This window comes from Mangifera indica, chromosome 14 (genome assembly GCF_011075055.1).
Source record: "Mangifera indica cultivar Alphonso chromosome 14, CATAS_Mindica_2.1, whole genome shotgun sequence".
In the NCBI taxonomy this organism is placed as follows: Eukaryota; Viridiplantae; Streptophyta; class Magnoliopsida; order Sapindales; family Anacardiaceae; genus Mangifera; species Mangifera indica.
Genome location: NC_058150.1, coordinates 3129321 through 3149505, shown reverse-complemented (window position 1 = coordinate 3149505; position 20185 = coordinate 3129321). Strand labels below are relative to the sequence as shown.

The 20185-nt window shown below is 34.3% G+C and overlaps 3 protein-coding genes and 1 non-coding gene across 6 annotated transcripts; all 4 read left to right on the top strand.

Annotated features, from left to right (window-relative positions):
- Nucleotides 1–1875: 1875 nt before the first annotated feature.
- On the top strand, nt 1876–7257 carry LOC123196790 (monodehydroascorbate reductase 4, peroxisomal-like). Of its 2 annotated transcripts, XM_044610911.1 has the most exons (8): nt 1876–2471; nt 2912–2954; nt 3050–3101; nt 3903–3983; nt 4767–4885; nt 5682–5901; nt 6034–6152; nt 6257–7257. In XM_044610911.1, exons 1-8 carry the CDS (start codon nt 2404–2406, stop codon nt 6986–6988), a joined length of 1434 nt encoding a protein of 477 aa, XP_044466846.1. In that variant the 5' UTR covers nt 1876–2403; the 3' UTR covers nt 6989–7257. The 2 variants fall into 2 exon arrangements, with proteins under 2 accessions (XP_044466846.1, XP_044466845.1); XM_044610910.1 differs by lacking the exon at nt 2912–2954 and having other exon boundaries at nt 1877–2471.
- Nucleotides 7258–7878: 621 nt separating this feature from the next.
- TRNAP-UGG lies at nt 7879–7950 on the top strand. Its single transcript has one exon. It is a non-coding gene; the product is annotated as a tRNA-Pro (tRNA).
- A 114-nt stretch (nt 7951–8064) lies between these two features.
- On the top strand, nt 8065–8941 carry LOC123195788 (50S ribosomal protein L12, chloroplastic-like). Its single transcript, XM_044609632.1, has one exon. It carries the CDS (start codon nt 8128–8130, stop codon nt 8698–8700), a length of 573 nt encoding a protein of 190 aa, XP_044465567.1. The 5' UTR covers nt 8065–8127; the 3' UTR covers nt 8701–8941.
- Nucleotides 8942–10624: 1683 nt separating this feature from the next.
- LOC123196426 lies at nt 10625–14472 on the top strand. 2 transcript variants are annotated; one of them, XM_044610454.1, is made up of 2 exons: nt 10625–10924; nt 11194–14472. In XM_044610454.1, the coding sequence occupies exon 2, from the start codon at nt 11214–11216 to the stop codon at nt 14154–14156; it is 2943 nt and encodes a 980-aa protein (XP_044466389.1). In that variant the 5' UTR covers nt 10625–10924; nt 11194–11213; the 3' UTR covers nt 14157–14472. The 2 variants fall into 2 exon arrangements, with proteins under 2 accessions (XP_044466389.1, XP_044466387.1); XM_044610452.1 differs by having other exon boundaries at nt 10626–10924; nt 11141–14472.
- The last annotated feature ends 5713 nt before the right edge of the window (nt 14473–20185 follow it).

The window sequence follows — 20185 nt, the reverse complement described above, 5'->3', positions numbered from 1 at the left end:
GCAAAACGATTGATGATGACTGCTACTTGTAAACATGTGGTATGATGGTAATACTGTTTTAGAGATTGTTGAGGAAGCAATGTACGCCATTCAATGAGTAAATAAACCAGACACATCTCATGGAGACTTCCATTTCTGCATATATATTTATACGAGCATATATAACTTTATATATAAATAACGATAAATCAATACTTAATCATATGATAACACATCATTATTTATACATAATATATATATATATATATATATATATATATTCTTTAATTTGATGTAAATAAACAATTCTTATAATTAAATTTTCTACTAAACAACTATAAAAATTGTGACAACTTATACAAAGTATCATTTATTCCTACATAAAGAAATTTTAAATTTTCAAGCAAATTAACAAATAATATAGTGAAATGTTATTTGCTTGGATGATTTTGATGCAAAATTTATTTGATTTTAACTTATTTTTAAATAATAATATGGATTAAAATAAATCTAAGAGGTTAGAATTCTTAATTACTGATGTTTAAGACTGAGAGTAAAACTGGTATTAAGAGTGGGTTATAATTGCGCAACATGATTTGAAAAAAATAATTAAGTAATTAATTAATTTTCCATATATAATTTGAAAAATAAAAGGGGAAAAATTTTGGTGGGTTCTAATTCATCTCACACTGGAAGAAGGTTAACTCGAGAGTGGCAGTCCATTAACATTTGGCACCTGCTCTTGTAACGAAGGCCCGGTTTCAGTTTCAAAACATGTGGCCAACCACCAAAATTGATCGTATTTTTGCCTTCCGAATATGGGCTGCAAAATATTTAACAGCCTTTTTTTTTTTTAATTAACCCAGGAAACATCCCAAGGTCCAAACTAACCACAAAATTTACTTGACTAGATTTTATATGTTAAGAAGGGCAAAGGACTATTCTTCACCCAAATTTTATCTTAATCTTAAAAATATATTTATGATAAATAACAAATTAAACAGTTACTTATGGGTTAAATATTGTTATAATTTTCAGTTATAAGCAAAAGTAAACTCTAAAATTTTTGAAGTTAATATCATTTTCTCCCTGACTTTAAAAACTAATATTTTACTATATTTTCAAAATTTAAAAAGTTTAGATTTTACCCTTAAAATTTGTTTAACTTCTCTACCCACTGCCATTTCAGTCATTAACTAGTGTTTTTCACTTATCTTTCAAATCCAACGACAAAAGACAACCACCATAAAGGACAACGACTGTCGTCGCCACGCCTAGAAGATGAGACAAAGGGGGATGCTTTCTCATCTTTTGTTGCGTCTGGATGACACGAACACGAAGGACTACGCTTCATCGTCCTTCTTTAGGTTGTCCAGATGATGAAGGATGACAGAGCATTGTCCTTCGTTACATCTTCCAAATGTGACAACGACAGTCATTGTCTTTCGTGGTGATTGGGTGATTGTCTTTTGTTGTTGGATTTGGAAGATAGGTGAAAAGCCCCTATTGATGGGCAAAATAGTGATGGCTAAAGAAACTAAACAAACTCTAAGGGTGAAATTTAAAATTTTTAAACTTTGAAAATATAGTGAAATGTTAGTTTTTAAAACTTTGGAAAAAATGATATTAATTTTTAAACATTTAGGATTTAATGGTGAAATGATGATGTTATCCTTATTTATAACTGAAAACTATAATAACAGTTAATCTATAAATGAGTGTTTAAATTTTTTATTTGCTGTAAATATGATTTTGAGATTGAATTAAAACTTGAGTGAGAAATTATCCTTTACCCTTAAAAAAAATTTTTGAGGCCTTCCAAATGTATTATTTATGGATAATAAGAGGCATGTGAGACAACCAAAAAATTTGTGAAAGAGAGTAGGATAAGTTGTTGAAAGAGGCTGCCTCATCCACAAACACAAATTTTGTCTCTCACTCCTCACACTCAAAATCTTCCAAAAATTTTTTATATTTTATTTTATAACTTTTTTTCATCGAATTCTTCAGCCACCAAAATCCCCTACTTCATCTTCACGACCATCACATTTCCCAATAGAAAATCTAATATCTTCAAGTAGCCGAGTCCACCACCAACTGGCCCCACCTTTATTACCATATTAAACTAATTCTAAATCAGTTTACATAATCACAACCGTCCAGTTTCCCATCAGCGGTGATTATTGTGCCGAGCGTTGGAGACGCGTCATAGGGAAGAAGCAGAGAGAGCTCAAAAGGGGTAAAATCGTAAAAATATATTTCCAAGGGCTGATGATGGCCATTTGTTATCGGGAAACTCAATTGTTTGAAAGCAAAGTTATATATAAGAAGAATAAGGGAGATTACCCAGAGGAAGAGAGGGTACTCAGAGAATGGGAAGAGCATTTGTGTATGTAATTCTTGGAGGAGGAGTAGCAGCTGGATATGCAGCTCTTGAATTCACGAAGCGAGGAGTTTCTCCGGGTGAACTCTGCATCATTTCGGAGGAAACCGTGAGTATTTTTTATTTAATTTCTTTTTAATGCACATATGCGTATTTCTTAACGTGTTTGAGGTTCTTTTTCGTTCGAGACTGAAACTTCAGCTATTAGCTCTCATGGGTTTATTTTGGGATTGATATGTAGTCTTTTCAAGATTTTGAACGTGTAAATAAGTTTCTGAATCATCTGTTTGGTTGTTGGTTGATCAAAGGTGTGATTTTGATTTACTCTTCAAGTAAGGATGTTGCTTTGATATTTCGAAAGAACTCCTTATTGATGTTTCAGGCTAAATCTCCATAAAAATTTTAAGCTAGAATAGAGAAGTGAATAGTTTGTAACTGTTTTTTTTTTTTTTAAATTTAAAGAAAACTATCCTTTATTATATATTCTAAGGCTTTTAAGAATGTAATCTTGCTTAACTGAAATTTGAGAGAATGTTCATTTGGGATCAGTGTAGAGACAACTGACAAGGCTTGGGAAGGGAAACGAAATGAGGTTGAAGTTAGAAGCTTATAAAAATGATGTCTGTGAGATGCAGAATGATACGTCATGTGCATAAACTTTGATAAAGTTTGCTGAATTTCTTTCAGGTTGCACCATATGAGAGACCTGCGTTAAGCAAAGGTTATTTACTTCCAGAGTGTATGTATTGTCATCCTTAAACTCCTCAACTGGAAGTTTGATTCATTTTAATGTAGCATGTAGTTGATGTTTCTCATTAGGAAAGATATAGGTCCTGTCAAGATTAGTTTAATGAATGGCATTGCCAATGACCCCCAGCAGTCTCAGAATCATTGGATCAGTTGCCTTATCTGTGATGTTTTTACACCACCCTCATATTAAGTCAATTAATGGGAAATTCTTTGAGGTTTGGTTAAGACTTCTACTATTGAATTGTAGCCTTTAACTCATAGGATTTTCGAGATTGTTTGCCCATAAGATTTGTTTTATAGGGTTTTCGGAGGCATCTCTTTTCAAAACTAAAATCTTTTAACAGCGTCACTAGTACACATTGAGACAATTTATATCCTCAGGGCATTCAGAAATGCCTCATGGCTATTATGCTTTTATTTTTCAGCAAAGATTCTATTGATTATTATTTCCATGGTTGGTTATTCTCTCAAAATCTGTAGAATATGTGTGTATGGATGTCTTAAATTTACTGGTCTTACTCTTACATGTGAAAATAGAAAAATATTACCTGGTTAATTGGCTGAAAGTTGGAAAGTTTAGAGTGAATTCTAGGGAGAGCTATGGACCAATGTGCTCATCATTTGATAGGAAATGAAAAATGTGTATTAATAGGTTTCCTCGTATAAAACATTGATCTCAACCTGTATGAAGAAACTGATACAGACAATTTATTTTAGGGTTTTACCCTTCCTTTCTACTAGGTTTTGACATTATATGTGATCTCATACTTTAATTTTTGGTATTCTACAGCTGCTGCACGCCTTCCATCATTTCACACTTGTGTTGGTGCCAATGATGAAAGGTTAACACCAAAATGGTACAAGGAACATGGTAAATGTTACCTCATTTGTGGTTGTATCAACTTAAATTTTAGAACAAAGAATGGCAGCATTCATTTTCTAGAATATATTAGGAGTTAAGTCCTCTAATGGAAGCGTAAATTAGGTGGTTTTGACTGTTGGCTATGTATCACATTAAGAATTTATATTTCTTCAGTCTGCAAGTTAACTTGGTGTCTCATTAAGAATAACCCTGTTTATGTATTCAGTATATTGGTTATCAGCTTTAAAAACAATTTATTTTAGGTTTTTGCGAGAAGTATCGATGGGAAATAATGTATACATTGGAATCTCTTTACTCCTTGTGAAATATAGATGTTAACTTCTGTTGACATAATCAGAACATTTTGGAATGAAGGCTGCTGTCTTCTAGCAAAAGACATTATATTAATCTCTATTACAAGATTAAAAGTCACTTGGATAGGTGTGAAAAGATATATGATTGCATTATATTTACCTCACTCATGATTGACTGTATTTAAATTTGCTTAGTTGCTAATGCACCTACACCCAGAAAGTAAAAATTACAGTAGCAAAATTACTGCATTGCTGCATATACATTTTTGTTGTACTTAAATGTTGGCAGTTTTTATTCGGAAATAATAATAGGTGAGATTCTCAATGCGCTTTTACTCTTTAATTTACTTATCAATTGCTAATATATCTTTATATTCAAGGTTGATGATGTATGTCTGTTCTAGGAAAGAGCTCATATTTATCCATTATGCCTTTTCTCAATTAGATTATTCATTTTTGAAATGGCTTAATTTTCTAGGAATTGAGCTGGTTCTTGGAACTAGCGTTAAGTCTGCTGATGTGAGGCGTCAGACTTTATTAACTGCGGCTGGAGAGACTATAAGTTATAAGATCCTCATTGTTGCAACAGGTGCCCGGGTATTGAAACCACTCTTTAAATGACTGATGATCTTTTTGGCTTTTACATGCTCGGTTGATTTTCTTTTGTGAAGGTTGTAGTAATATTTAGTTACCTTAAAGGGGTGTTTGGTTTAGGTAATGTTTTATTACCAAAATAGAAGGATTACCTTAAAGATAGATTACTTAGAAGATTATTAGGTATAAATAATTACTATATTTGATAAAATTTGATAGGTATAAATAATTATTGTGTTTGGTCAAAGATAATAAAAAAATACTAATAAATTATTTTACTTAAATGTCCTTAAATATAATTATTTTTAAATAAATTTTATATTATTTGTTAAATTAATTAAAAATAAATTTATTTTTGTCTCAAAAAATTAATAAATAATAATATAATTATAATAAAATCAAAATTATCTTAGTAATCTTTTAACGTCTAAGATAAAAGTGGTAATCAAATTATAACCTATATTATCTGTTACTTCAGCATTGGTAATAGAATATTACTGTAATATTTTATTATTGACAAACCAAACAAGGTAATATAAGTAATAAAAGATAGATTACCAAGGTAATCTTTAAATCCTTAGAACCAAATAGCCCCTAAGTTGTAGTTGATTGCAAAGTCATATATCTATTTATCTATCTATCTATCTATCTATTATCTTGAGTTTAGATCTTTTCTAAAACTTTTAAGTTATTGAGATATCATCATGTGGTTGAGACTTGAGGTGGTTTAAGCATAGAAATCTTACTGAATTTGTATGAAGTGACTGCAGATTTGACTTTGTGCTCTGAAATAATTTAGGCTCTGAGGCTTGAGGAATTTGGTGTGAGTGGATCAGATACTGAAAACGTGTGTTATTTACGAGATTTAGCTGATGCAAATAGGATTGTAGATCTTATGCAATCTTCTGTTGGTGGGAATGCTGTTGTCATCGGTGGTGGCTACATAGGAATGGAGTGTGCTGCATCTCTGGTGATCAATAAAATAAATGTAACCATGGTTTTTCCGGAAGCACATTGCAGTAAGCATTTATGCTCTGATAGTTTACAAATTTTCAACTGATGTTTGAGCATTTTGTAGAATCAAATTAAAATTTTACATTACTGTAGAGGAATTTATCAGTTTTTGTATTGTTTTTGGGTTTTCTTTACAGTGGCTCGGCTATTTACACCCAAGATTGCAAGTTATTATGAAGATTATTACACAACTAAAGGGGTGAAATTCATTAAAGGAACTATCTTGTCATCATTTGATATAGACTCCAATGGAAAGGTAAATCATTTGATGATTGAATATTAGAGATTTTTTTTCCTTGTTCCTTTATCTGCTGTAAATTCATAATGATCACTAAATTTTGCTGACCAACCAATACGCAGGTTGTAGCTGTTAATCTTAGGGATGGAAGTCGATTGCCTGTAGACATGGTTGTAGTAGGGATCGGAATACGTCCAAACACAAGCCTTTTTGAAGGTCAACTGACTTTGGAGAAGGGCGGGATTAAAGTAAATGGGCGATTTCAATCAAGCAACTGCTCAATTTATGCAGTAGGTGATGTTGCAGCATTTCCAGTCAAAATATTTGGTGAAATCCGAAGGCTTGAGCATGTTGACTCTGCTCGAAAATCTGCTAGGCATGCAGTTGCTGCAATTATGGAACCAGACAAAACAGGCGAATTTGACTACCTGCCATTCTTCTACTCTAGAGTCTTTGCTTTCTCTTGGCAATTTTATGGGGACAATGCAGGGGAAGTAGTCCACTATGGGGATTTCTCACAAAATACATTTGGGGCTTACTGGGTAAGTAAGGGTCATCTTGTTGGATCTTTTCTTGAAGGTGGAACAAAGGAAGAGTATGAGGCTATAGCTGAAGCCACAAGGCTGAAGCCAGCGATTGAAGATTTAGCAGAGCTGGAGAGGCAAGGTTTGGGTTTTGCTGTGGCAGTTAGTCGGGAAGCAGTGCAGTCGCCACCACCTGCTGAGGTAAAACAGAGTTCTGGCCTTGTTGTAGAGAGAGACTTATATCCCTGGCATGCAACAGCTGGTGTTATTCTTGCTGCATGTGTAGCTACATTTGCATATTGGTACGGGAGGAGGCGTCGAAGATGGTAGGAGAATACTTAAGGGGATGACAGCTGGAAAGTGGAGGTCATTGATGTCTTCCGGTTTACTTCTGTAATATTCATGTTGTAGCATTGATAGAAGTAGGATTTGGGATATGTCTGATCTTATACCAAGGTATATTGTATACAGAATTGAGAATCTTAGCGTTGTTGATAATTTAAGGGAACTGTTGTTACATTATCTAACAAAAGCTCTGGGATCGTTACATGTTTTATTGTCGACAGGAAGAGATGCTAAAGAGACATTTTGTTTTTTAACATTGTTTTGTTTATAATTCAACAAAAAATTAACCTGTATTTTTTGCTAAAAATTTGGTGAAGATTTCTGGAGTTGTATCCCATTACAAAGATTTTTACTGAATATGTGTGATCTTAACCATAAATTATTTAAAAAATTATTTGATATAAATAATTAATAATTATTATGTATAGTTTGATATAATAAAATAATATTAAAATATTTTAATTTTAAATATTGAGAATATAATTATTTAAATTTTTTTAACGATATTTGTTATATTAATTTAAAATTAAAAGTATTTTTGTATTAATAAATTGATAAGAGAAGATAAAATTATAACAAATCAAAATTATTCAAATAATCTAAGCTAAAAAGTGACAATCACATTGAATCAAAAAATCTTTTAGTCTTAGAACCAAACAATCGTAAGGGATTAATGCGGGATAACTAACTGTTCATAAATTGGAGGTTTCTTGGTAGCATAGATGATTTTGATGTCAATGATAATTATATATAACTAAAATATTATCGTATTTAATCCGAAATATTTCGAGACTTACATAATAAATTAATGAAGCAGAGGTACGGTGTCCCTATTAAAAATAGAATTATCACAAAGCTTTCACAGGAACCAGGGTGGGCATTTGGTCTAGTGGTATGATTCTCGCTTTGGGTGCGAGAGGTCCCGAGTTCGATTCTCGGAATGCCCCTCAAAATTGTTTTTGCTGCTGTCCCCACTTGCTCAGGGGCCTTCAACAAGGGCAATATCGTCAGTTAACACATAAACTTTATGTCTCTACCCCTTATCTTTTGTTTTATGTTTAGCTCTGTCAGCCAAATTCCATTTTCGACGCAAAACGAAAAACCCCCAAACCAAATCCTCAAAAATGGCGACAACTCTCTCAGCAACAACAAGATTCACACTTCGTCCTCACCCTTCTCCCTCAAACTCATCTTTTCCCTCTTCTCACCCCAAACAATTTCTCAAATTCCCTTCCTACCCCCATCTTTCTAACCTCACCCACCGCAGCTTCCACCTACGTCCTCTCGCCGCCGTCGAAGCCCCTGAAAAGATCGAAAAACTCGGAACCGAGATTTCCTCCTTGACTCTCGAGGAAGCCCGCATTCTGGTGGACTACCTTCAGGAAAAGCTCGGAGTCTCTGCTGCCGCCTTTGCTCCCGCGGCAGTTGCCGCCGCTCCAGGGGCCGGCGGTGCAGGAGATGCGCCGGCTGCTGTGGAGGAGAAGACGGAGTTCGATGTTGTCATTGAGAATGTCCCGAGCAATATGAGAATTGCGGTGATTAAAGCTGTGAGAGCACTGACTAGCTTGGCTTTGAAAGAGGCGAAAGACCTGATTGAAGGGTTGCCGAAGAAGTTTAAAGAAGGGGTGTCGAAAGACGAAGCTGAAGAGGCTAAGAAACAGCTTGAAGACGCTGGAGCTAAGGTTGCAATTGTCTAAAGACCCTTTTTGGGGGAATTTTCCGATGGTAGTTTTCATTTAGTTTCGCATGGTTATCAGGGAAATCTTATTCATTTTTCTGGCTATTGCGACTGCACTCTTTGTGTTCGTTAAATTGCTTGAATGAGTTGCCTGCGGCGGCTGAGGTGAGGCGTCAGCCGTCAGGCGTATATGTTGTATTAACAAAACGCTGCGTTTAGATTTTGCATTTACTAGTAAATTGAAAATCTTGTTTTGTGAACGACCACCAGTAACACTGTCACTGCCTTCATCACTCCCGCAATTTAAATCAATTTCAAAAACTCAGTTACCGCCCAATCCAATTCAAGATGTGAAGTTTAAGTTGAAAGTCTAACCCATTTCTTTTAAGCTTATCAGAATTTGCAGCAACCCATTTTAGTGTTGGCTCTAGGTTTCAACTCCCTAGTGCTTCAAGGATCTGATACATCTCCTGAAAAATGGCTTTCAAAGCAACAACGTTTTCTGATTCCTTGGTCTAACATAGGAAGCAGCCAGATCGAAGTTTAAGTCATAGCTCAGGTTGAAATTCAAATGCCAAGTTATACGTAGGTCTTGCGGCAAGTACCCTAGCCTTTAGCCTTTGAATTTGCCCATGAAAGAAATTCGGCTTGATGAACAAAAAGATAGATGTTGGAAAAAAAGTTGAATGTTGACTAACCTTTTCTCCTTCTTTGGCACCTTGCTTCAAAACTTAATATCGGAAAAGGATGAGTAAGAGGAAGCTCGATTAATTACTAAATCTTGCATACGACATTCTCATCCCTATTTAAGGTGTCACTGTTAGGTGGAGATTGACTTGGATGAGCGAGAGAAAGCTCGATTAATTTCTTGTGTCTTGCTGATCGTTATTGCAAAAATAAGAAAAATATAAGTTAATAAAGTAAAATTATATATACCATTAAATTATATAAATTTATCTATATAAATTAAAATGATAATTTGTGGTTGAATGATATAATTATTTTTTTATTTTAAAATCATTCAATTAAATGTTATCTTATCAGATTGTATGAATAAATTTTTACATATAATAATACTTAAATTAATAAGAATTAGGGTTAAATTTGAGTCGAATCAAGTTTGAGCTCGACTCGACATAATAATAGAACTTAAGCTTTGACTCGTTGAGTTCGTTATGTTTGAACTCTACTCGGTTTGAGTTTGATTCGATACGTTTCGAATTCAAATTTTTAATTAATTCGTTATTAAAACGACGTCGTTTTAATATATATTAATTAAAACGATGTCGTTTTGTATCAAAATTTTTAATTTATAAACTTTGACAAACAAGCTTGAGCTCAAAAATATTAGCTCGAACTGACTTAAGATTGGCTGATTTCAAGCTCGTTCAAGCCAAATTTAAATTTGAGTTTAAACGGATTCAATTTGAATCTAACCTTAATAAGAATAATAAAAATTATAATAAGTTGTTGTAGAAGAGAGGGTAAAGATGACAAAGACAACCCACCAAAAAGTTGTCTCAAACACAGTTTTTTTATAACGTATAGCCAAACCAGATAAAAGTTATTGTTGATGGCAAAAAGGATGGAGGTTACAGAGACCATTATCTTTGAACCGACCAAAAAGTTGCCAACAAACAAGATTTGCGGGCAACATCTAGCCAAGCCAGATTAAAGTTCTTGCTAGTGATGGAGAGGATTGAGATGGTGAAGATGATTGTGGTTATGAGGGATGCAATAGTGATGATGATGGTGGTGACGAAGACGAAGTTGATGGAGGTGGATAAAATGAAATTTTCATATTTAAAGAGTAAGAAAGTTGTTTCATCAAAGTTTGGGTGGGACATGCATGCGGCCTTATATTAAATTTCCAAATTCTCTTTTCAGTATTTAACAATTTAAAATCGCAGGGCGGTCAAATAGAGCGCGAGTGTAAAATAAAAATCCACCCGCGCACGTGGATCTGACCTTTCACCTTCAGACACTTATCATAAAATAAATAAATAAAAATTGTAATAATAACCGCCTCACCTGAACCCTAATTCTTGCAACATTTTTTTTAATCTTTGGAATTTTGTTTTGACACTACAGAGTTTCCATATCCATTTCTACAACTTTTTCGCTCCTCTGTATCTGGTTCCGGAATTCAATTCCTCTCTCTCTTCGTATCTACTAAAATGGTATAGAGAGGAAATATTACTTTTTAGCAGTTCAAGCTCGAAAGCTCTCATCTTCTTGATCAGGTAGATTTTTCTTTTTTGGCTTAAAAGATTTTCATACTGTTATTGCTGTGTTTGTATGTAAATAGCTAAAAAGTTTTGAGCTTTTGATTGCTGGGAATTTTTTTAATGCATGTGAAGTGGGTTTTATTTAGTTCAGTACTAAAGGAAAACCCTAGATTCTGTGTGTTGGTTTTAACGTTCCGTTTTGCTTCTTTCTTGTAAAATTGAATGCTTCAGTTCAAAGCTAAGTTTTTTTACGTGGGAGGCTGATTTTCTTGAGGAAGTCTCAGGGTTTTTTTTCTCTGAAAAAATGAAAGAAAATGTGCTGGACGGAATGAAATCAAAGAGCCCTGTTGTTAGAAGTTTAAATCAAGGCTCGAAGTTTTCCATGTTGATGGATGGTGTGGGTTCAGCTGAAAATAGCAGAGATAAGGGGGTTAGGGTCTCTACAAATGGGAACAAAGATTTATGTGGCGGCAATTTGGATGAAGTTGTTACAGTAGTTAAAAGCGAGGTCATTGATACTGAAGTCAAAGCTAAAAATGGAAGTGATAGTGAGGGTGTGGAAGAAATGGCTGGCGATGGTATTGGCAGTGGTGATGAAGATGATGATGGTGTTTCACTTCTTGCTGATATTAGTACTGAAATGGGGAAACTGGATGCAAAAGAAATTAGGGATTTCAGTGAGAGGGAGGGAAATAGGCAAAATCCTCATGAGTTGAATGACAGCAACGATGAGGATGAGGGTTTCAGTAATGGAGAGTATGAGTTTTGTGTGGGTGATTTTGTTTGGGGCAAGATTAAGAGTCATCCATGGTGGCCAGGACAAATTTATGATTCTTCCTATGCTTCAGATTATGCATTGAAGGTAAGGAAAAGGGATAGTCTTCTTGTGGCATACTTCGATGGAACTTTTGCTTGGTGTCATCCATATCAGTTGAAGCCTTTTGTGGAGAATTTTGAGGAGATGTCAAAGCAGAGTACATCAAAGAACTTTGCCAGTGCTGTTCAGAAAGCGGTGGATGAGATTGGTAGACTTATGGAATTGAAGATGACCTGTTCTTGTATACCAAAAGCAAGTTTGGTTAGACTTGAACGACCGTTGACCACAAATAGTGGGATTAAGCAAGGAGCTTTTGTGCCTGAATGTGGAATTTCAAAACTTTGGACCTATCTTTTTGGACCATCAGAATGCCTTACTGAACTAAAACGTGTTGCCCAAGTTGTTTCTATGACTAATATGCTTGAGTTCACAGAGTTAAAGTGCTGGCTTTCGGCTTTTTATCATACCAAAGGGGGGTATCAGCTCGCTTTATACCATGAACCGCAGCCAATTCCAGGGCTCGAAGACAACAATCAAAATGGAGTGTTGGACATAGTTCACGTCAAGGACATGACAGAAGTCCCTAGCAAAGGCCCTGTGGAAGAAGAAATCAATTTGTCCTTGCTGAAGAAGTGCCTAGAGGCTCCAGAGAATGGGCAATACCACAGAAGAAAACAGAAAAGCATTGCTGAAATTATGGAAGGAGATGTGGATGAGCAAGCCAAAAATGTGGGGGAGGATTCAGGGAAAGAGAGAACTGGCTCAGGAAATCAGGTAACGTCATCTGGAAGGAGGAAGAGGAAAGGCAACGATGAAGCCAATGTTGGGAGTAGTTCAAGTTCTAAACCAAAGAGAAGGAAAGTGACTAAGCTTTTAGAAACTACGCAAGTTACTGTGAGTGAAATCGATGGTGAAGAAAGGGATGGTGTCACGCCAGAGGAAGAAATTCAAAAGGTTCATCTGTCAAGGGAGAAGAGGAAGAGTAAAGGCTCAAGCACTGAAAATGATGCTGGTGGGAGCAAAGAAGGAAGGAATGCCAGCCCTATTTCTAGAGAAAGGAAGATGATTCAAAAAGATGATGGTGAGTCCAAAGACCACAATGAGAAGGGCTTCCTGTCAAGGGAAAGGAAGAAGAGCAAGTACCTGTCACCTCCTTACATTAATACAGATAGGAGGCAAAACAAAAGAGACATGATAGCCGAATATTTGAAAATTTCTAGTGAAGCTCAAGTGGCACTGGAGATGACAAAGGCTTCTGACAGTGTTATTGAGTCTGGGTCTCCTCCAATTAATTTGTGTAGTGATCAGGTGGTACAGAAGAAGGACTCTAAAGATGTTGGTGTAGGGCATCAGACATCTGATGCCCTAAGTCCTGAAACAGTACAACTAGATCACAACACAAACATTGATGCAAAGAAAGTTAAGGTATCCTCTAAAAAAATCATATCTGGAATCCGCTCAATTGCAGTTGATCTAAGTTCTTTAAAGAATAATCATTCTCTTGATGTGATTGGGGAGTTTCTTTACGCATTTAGAAGCTCAGTCTATTGCAATGGATCCAACTACCAAATTTACAACAAAAGTCAGCCTCGTAGAAAGAGAAAGACACTAGAACGTGAACCCAGTTCTTCAGCAAACCATCAGAATCAAACCAATCAAAAGCCCCCGGAACAGACAACTCGGCGAAAAAAACTCAAGGAGAATGAAGATGAAAAATTGGATACATTGAAACTCAAGCACTCTGCAGCGGCACCTCCAGTAAAGACAAGAGAAGGGGAAATTGATGGTAAAGCAAAATCATCTAAACCAAAGCAAGCTGCAAGAGTAGAGGATAAGAAGAGGGACGATAAAGAAACTGATGAGGAACCAACACAAAATAAAAATGCCAATGAGAAGAAATCAGGTGGGAAAGCCTCACCTGCATCACTCTCTGTGACATTTGGCCCAGGATCTGAGCTGCCTTCTAAAGATGATCTTATCAAAATGTATAGCAAGTTTGGATCTCTGAATGAAGAAGAAACAGACATGTTCTATAACAATTTCGGAGCCCAGATTGTTTTTCTAAGAAGCTCCGATGCAGAAGAAGCCTTAAAAAGTTCTGAGATCAGCAGGCCCTTTGGAAACTCTAATGTCAAATTCAGGCTTCAGCATTGCTCCTCTCCATCCAAGATGCGGAAACGTAAGGAGATATCAAATGCAAAATCTATTTCAGCTAGTGAGAGTAAAACACCGGAAAAGAAATCTGCTTCTAAATCAACTGTTGATGAGTCCTCACCATTCAACTATGTAAGACAGAAACTGGAGATGATCGCTTCAGTGCTGGAGAAATCAGCTGGAAAGATGACACCTGACTTGAAATCCAAATTAGAGGGCGAGGTAAATGGCCTCTTGGAAAAGGTAAAAGCCGTGGTTAGTTCTGCACCATCTTAGATTTGACCATGAAAGCATAATATTTAGTTTTTCGATTCACAGAACTACCATTTACTATACATAAGTGCTGATGCATGTGTAGATGTAGAGATAGTAATTACTACTCCTTAGATTGTTGTATGGATGTAGGAGTAAGTTCACCGAATTCTCATTTGTGTAAAAGGTATGATACAGAGGGCTTGCTTTAGTTATAGTTGTGAACTATTGCATTTAGTTATCCCTACAGAGTTACCATTTAGTGATTCACTGCCTGGATCATAAGAAGTCATTATTCAGCCTTTATTTGCTAATACAAGAACAACAAATGCTTTTTGAATTTTGAAAGAAGTATTATGAGAATTAACAATAAGTGATTTATCTTTCTGCTTGCCTTCTTAGGAAATTAGAGATATAAGATAGAGCTCATTAAAATTTAGGTTGAATAGTTTTATATTGTATGAGTATCACTGTAGTATTATTGCGATATGCAATTATGCTGCATCATATGGCAAGTACATCAATTTTATTAAAATTTTAAACAAAGTATTTATTGTATCATTAAATCATACAATAAGACTTGCCAAACATGAGACATACCTGATAGTTTCATCTCCTTGAAAACGCTTGCATTGCATACTCCAAAAACCGGCTTCACCAGAGATTTTTCCGTAAAACTTCATGCTGCCACTAATCAGAAGTGAAAGGTAGATATAGATTCCTTCCCGATTTGTCAAGAAGCTGACCGTAATCAATAAGAAAGGTTCAAATGTGCAAAAAATTATATCTAAAGAAGTGAAAAAAGTAATGCCAAATATTTTGATAGTGGGAAAAGTAATAATGCATCAAAGACCACGAGTTATTCTTGATCCTTCAATAAGTTATTATATATATGTTGTTAATGTTCAATTTATATAATTAATTTCTTATGCAATCTTGAGATTGAGAAATATGAATAAATTTGCAGGACTAGGACTATTTTTGAAGAGATGAGTGAATATTGTGGAAAGTGAAATATTCGTTCATCTCTTCAAAAATAGTCCTGCAAATTTATTCATGTTTCTCAATCTCAAGATTGCACAAAAAATTAATTATATGAATTGAACATCAACAACATATATATAATACCTCGTTGAGGGATCAAGAATAATTCGTGAACTTTGATGTAGTATTACTTTTCCCACTATCAAATTATATGGCATCACTTCTTTCACTTTACATGTAATTTTTCTCACATTTGAGCCTATCTGATTGATTAATTCAAAATCATTTATCTGTAATTATTGACACACAATTAATTAGTTATACTGAAGAGTGTGTGTTTATATATATCAAGGGAAAATAATAATTATGCAACAAATTGAATTTGAAGAAACTAGGAATCCTTTACCTGCTGTTCATTGCATCTGTTGGCAAAACGCTGCAACAGTGAATTTCCGTTATTCTTGTTCCTCTCTGTTTCTGCAACTGCCAAAAACATATTACAAGTAATATTAATGCCGCATATTCATGCACACAGCCGTAGCAAAGACAAGAAGAAAAAAGCCTTTCATGCAAAGAGAATTACTAAAAAAAATTATATAAGATAAATTTGAAACTTTATTGTCTTTTTTATTACAAATGCAATCCAATTCAAAATAAATTATTAAACGAACGATTAGGCGCATACTGCGAAGGAATATTTATGAAAAGAAACTAAGATTAATCTCTGCCTAAAATAAAAGAAAAAATAATAATGAATAGCAATTACAGCAGTGTTCTCGAAATTGCTCATGCAAACTGAATTTGGTCAATTCATACGAAAAAGAAGGCACCGTCAAGGACAAAATCAAATGAGCCAGATGTTAACATTAAGAATGTGTGCACTTTTCCTCTTTGGTTTCCAAATAATTAAACTTGTACCAGAAATTAATAAAAATACTAATATTTTAATTCAGATCAGAGGATTAATTGATGAATAGATTACCTCGGAGCAAAAGAATCACTCAAGATTAAACTAGTGTTTTTCTTCTTATTATTTTCCTCCATTTTCTCTGGAACCAAACAGAACACAACAAATATAATTGTTTTATAAAAGGAATTACTTGGAATGAACATGAAGGGAATTACATTAAGTTATATACCCTTCCGATCCATTTGAATAAATATGAGAAGAGGCAGGGGATGGAGTTAGAAGCGGTGGAAGGAAAGCTGGAAATAGACATGCAATTAACGCCAAGAAAATCACACAAATTACATAACATGCAAAACATTTGGTTCCCAAGAAAACATGCAAATGTAGTTGAACAAGACATGTATAATTTTCATGAAAATCAACATTAGATAAACTCAAGATTTATCGAGTTCTACTTAATCCTTTACTTTTCTTTCACTTTCTCAAGAAACAAACAAACAGAAGCCTAATTACAGCAAAGGAATACATATTAGTAGGGCCAGGTGAATAAACTTGGATGAAAAATAATCGGAAAGCATTTGTGTTAGCGTGAACGAGTATTAAGTGCAAACACCTAGGGTGTTAGATCTATCGTTTGGTTCAGTCGATTTTTGATTTGGTGCATTATCACTTATATCCAGGAACACTTAGACTGTTAAATCCGTCGTCTGGTTTGTGCTCTGATATAATATCGAAAATATATATTAAAGTTACAAGTGTGAAAATTGAAACTCATATTACACAAAACCAATTAACTCTTTTTATTTCCTTTTTATTTGAGTCTCCAACAGACTCTGACACCGCAAACATGATCGTGTTCAGCTCTCCTCGCTCCATATTTAACTCACTCACAATAAACTTCCCGATCTTCCACAAAATCAAGAAGCAAGAGACTCGATATAGACAACGAAGTGAGTATTTATATTAGGTGTTGGTGTTTGTTTGCTGACGGCCAGTGATGAAAGAGTCGAAGCGCTATAACTACAATTATCCCTCGCGCAAGAGCTTTCCTGTGGCGCAGGAGATGACAAACAAAGGCTTCTGGCACTGTTATGGAATCTGGGTTTTGATGCTGGCTGTCCAAGTAGCACCGGAACTCGAAAACGTATTTTTAAAAAATGTAAATATAAAAAATACTAATTTTTTATTAAAAAATATAATAAAATTTTTTTTATCATAAAATATGTGTATTGTGCAGATTTTTTAACATTTATTATTTTTGTTCCTTTAATTTACAAGCGCTAGTTAGGATGAGTAGCAGATTTTTAAGTTAATAAGATTTTTGAAAATAATTAAGATTAGAAAATTCTTGATAACAATAACATTGTTAATGACAGCCATTTGACGCTTCACTGTATTCTCTTATTTTATCAAAAAACATGAATTTACTTTTGACCGATTCTTTATAAACAACCTCAACCAGAAAATGCTTCATACATTTTTTTTGAAGCTCTCGTCTCCATACTTTAACTGTTTTGTCAACGTATCCTGTGAAAAGATAACAATCAAAGCCTGCAACGACAGAGTTAATGGCGTCGTCTTGGGCTTGGATTGATTCCAAATATTTTAAGTCTGAGATTCTTCAGGCTTTGAGGGTTTAATCCCAAGAGTCTGAATATGTGTTCGTTGTTTAAACTCAAATAGGAAACTGCATTTGAACCTTGAAACGCGTGTTCAATTTTTTAATAATTTTTTGAATGCATCTGAAATATTTTGTACCAATTTTTTTCGGAAACCGAAACTTTCGGAAGCACCAGAAAAGCACCTATTGATGTGTTTCCATGCATCCTTTTCGGCTGTTATTGAAATCGTTGATTTGAAAACAGAAGAAGATTCCAGATGAATTGAGAGAAAATTCAGAGAGGGAGGGAAAACATAATCTGTGTGACGGAACGCTTATAACTTCCCATCAAATTTTACACCTTTTAAACCATATGAATACAGAATCAAATGAAGCTAAAAACGACAGTGTTCCACTAGAATAAAACGACATCCATTCTTAATACATACGGAACCAAAACGACGTCGTGCAACTAAAATCAACACAATTGAAACGACACCTAATTCCGTGTTTCAGCATCAACGGTCTGCCACTGTGCATCTTCCACAAAAACTTTTCGCACCATTAGTTTAGTTTGTATCAAATACCCCCTCCCGACTTCCTTGCCCTCAAGGGAGAAAGAGGGAAATTGATGGCGAATGATGTCTGCAAACTCCCATGTGACCGCAGCAATAGGTTCATTTTGCCATTGAATAAGGAGCGTAACAGTTGGAGCAGTACTGTGATGGCTTGAGGCCACCGCTGAGGTGTGAATTGGGGCGGTAAAGTAGGTGATGCTAGTACCCGAGCATAAGCAGGGCATAAAAGAGAGACATGGAAGACATTATGGATCATAGCATACGTTGGTAGTCGTAAGCGATGAACAACTTTGTCAATCACCTTAATAACTAGAAACTATGTAACACAAAAATAGAAATGAGACGCAAAAATGGAAATGTAAAAATGTATTTAAAAAAAATATAAGAAAATTTATAAATATAAAAAATATAAGAGTTTTTCTATAAATATCAAATTTTTTATAACAAAAATATATAAATTTGTATAAACTTGTATAGTATAAAAATAAATAATAAAGAAATAATAAAAATAAAGAATATTATAAAATGAAATCATAAAACTTATTATAAATTGTTCTTGAACAAACATATATAGATATTTAAGAAAAAAATAACAATATATACCAATCTATATAACATGTTAGAAAAGTGATAAGTAACACATCAAAAAGTAGAAAAGAGATGAATTTAATATGAGATTTAAAGACATTTCAGGTTTAAAAATACAAAAGATGTGTGTTTAATCGATTTTAAGATTCTCCTTTTAAAAGAAATACATTTCAAAAATTGCGAAATGATCTGAAATATTTCGTACAAGTTTTGGGGAGTTTCGAAAATGGAAACATTTCTGAAATGTGGAAACTCACCTCGTGCTACTTTGACTAGAAAAGACCCAAAGTATTTAAGTTGGATTTAACACCCATTTGTAGATATATATTCCTATACAAAATATGACCTGAAGAGGTATATACGACTTGACTCCTTACTTTTAAAACCACGAAAATTAATGCATAGCAAAAAATACTTAAACATGCAAAATGGTAAACCTCAAAATGTTGATTGAAATACCTCATTTATTAAATTTTATAAATAAAACATAACCAAAGAACTATTTTCCACCTATGTTTTAGCCCATTCTTCAAAACACATTCCAACATTTCAAAATTCAAACATCTACCAATAGGTTAACTTGTCATTTTACAATTAAACCCTAAAACCTTAAAAATTTATATTTTTCCCCTCTCCTTTACTTTATAAATCTCATAATTTTTCTCAGTGATTAAATTTTAAAAAATTTATTTTCCCCCTCACTCCATTTTTAGGGTTTCATCTCTAGTGTTCATCCATTGATCTTCTCTGACGAAGGATGAAGGTCAAAGGACTTCCGCCAATTCCCCCCCAAGATCGTCTATCAATCTTCTTCAACGTCCTTTTCATTTCCCCATAGGAAGGGTTTCAATGTGCACACCTTTCATTTTTGGTTTCGTAAGGTTTAAACTTGTACCAGAAATTAATGAAAATACTAATATTTTAATTCAGATCAGAGGATTGATGAACAGCTTACCTTGGAGCAAAAAAATCACTCAAGATTAAACTAGTCTTTTACTTCCTACTGTTTTCTGAGGAACCAAACAGAACACAACAAATATAATTATTTTACAGAAGGAATTACTTGGAATGAACACGAAGGGAATTGCATAAAATTATATACCCTTCCGATCCATTTGGCTCACAAGAAATCAATCAGATGTAGTTAAAACTGATCAAAGCACAAGATAATTTCAATTTTCATGGAAAACATCCTTAACTCACCGCAAGAATTATCAAGGTTTAGTTAATCCTTCGTTTTTCTTTCACTTTCTCAAGAAACAGGCAAACAGAGACATAGTTACAACTAATGATTAAATATGAGAAGGAAGGAAAGCTGGAAATATACATTTGGTTCCCAAGAAAACATGCAAATGTAGTTGAAATCGATCGAAGGACAAGAAAATTAAAATTT

What these genes read in the sequence shown, in the direction of transcription:
- LOC123196790 (XM_044610910.1), top strand. Translation starts at nt 2,352, where the DNA reads ATGGGAAGAGCATTTGTGTATGTAATTCTTGGAGGAGGAGTAGCAGCT. An exon ending in AAAATGGTACAAGGAACATG is followed by an intron (nt 3,984 to 4,766) that starts GTAAATGTTACC and finishes TTAATTTTCTAG; the next exon opens with GAATTGAGCTGGTTCTTGGA. An exon ending in TTGTTGCAACAGGTGCCCGG is followed by an intron (nt 4,886 to 5,681) that starts GTATTGAAACCA and finishes GAAATAATTTAG; the next exon opens with GCTCTGAGGCTTGAGGAATT.
- LOC123195788 (XM_044609632.1), top strand. Translation starts at nt 8,128, where the DNA reads ATGGCGACAACTCTCTCAGCAACAACAAGATTCACACTTCGTCCTCAC.
- LOC123196426 (XM_044610454.1), top strand. Translation starts at nt 11,214, where the DNA reads ATGAAAGAAAATGTGCTGGACGGAATGAAATCAAAGAGCCCTGTTGTT.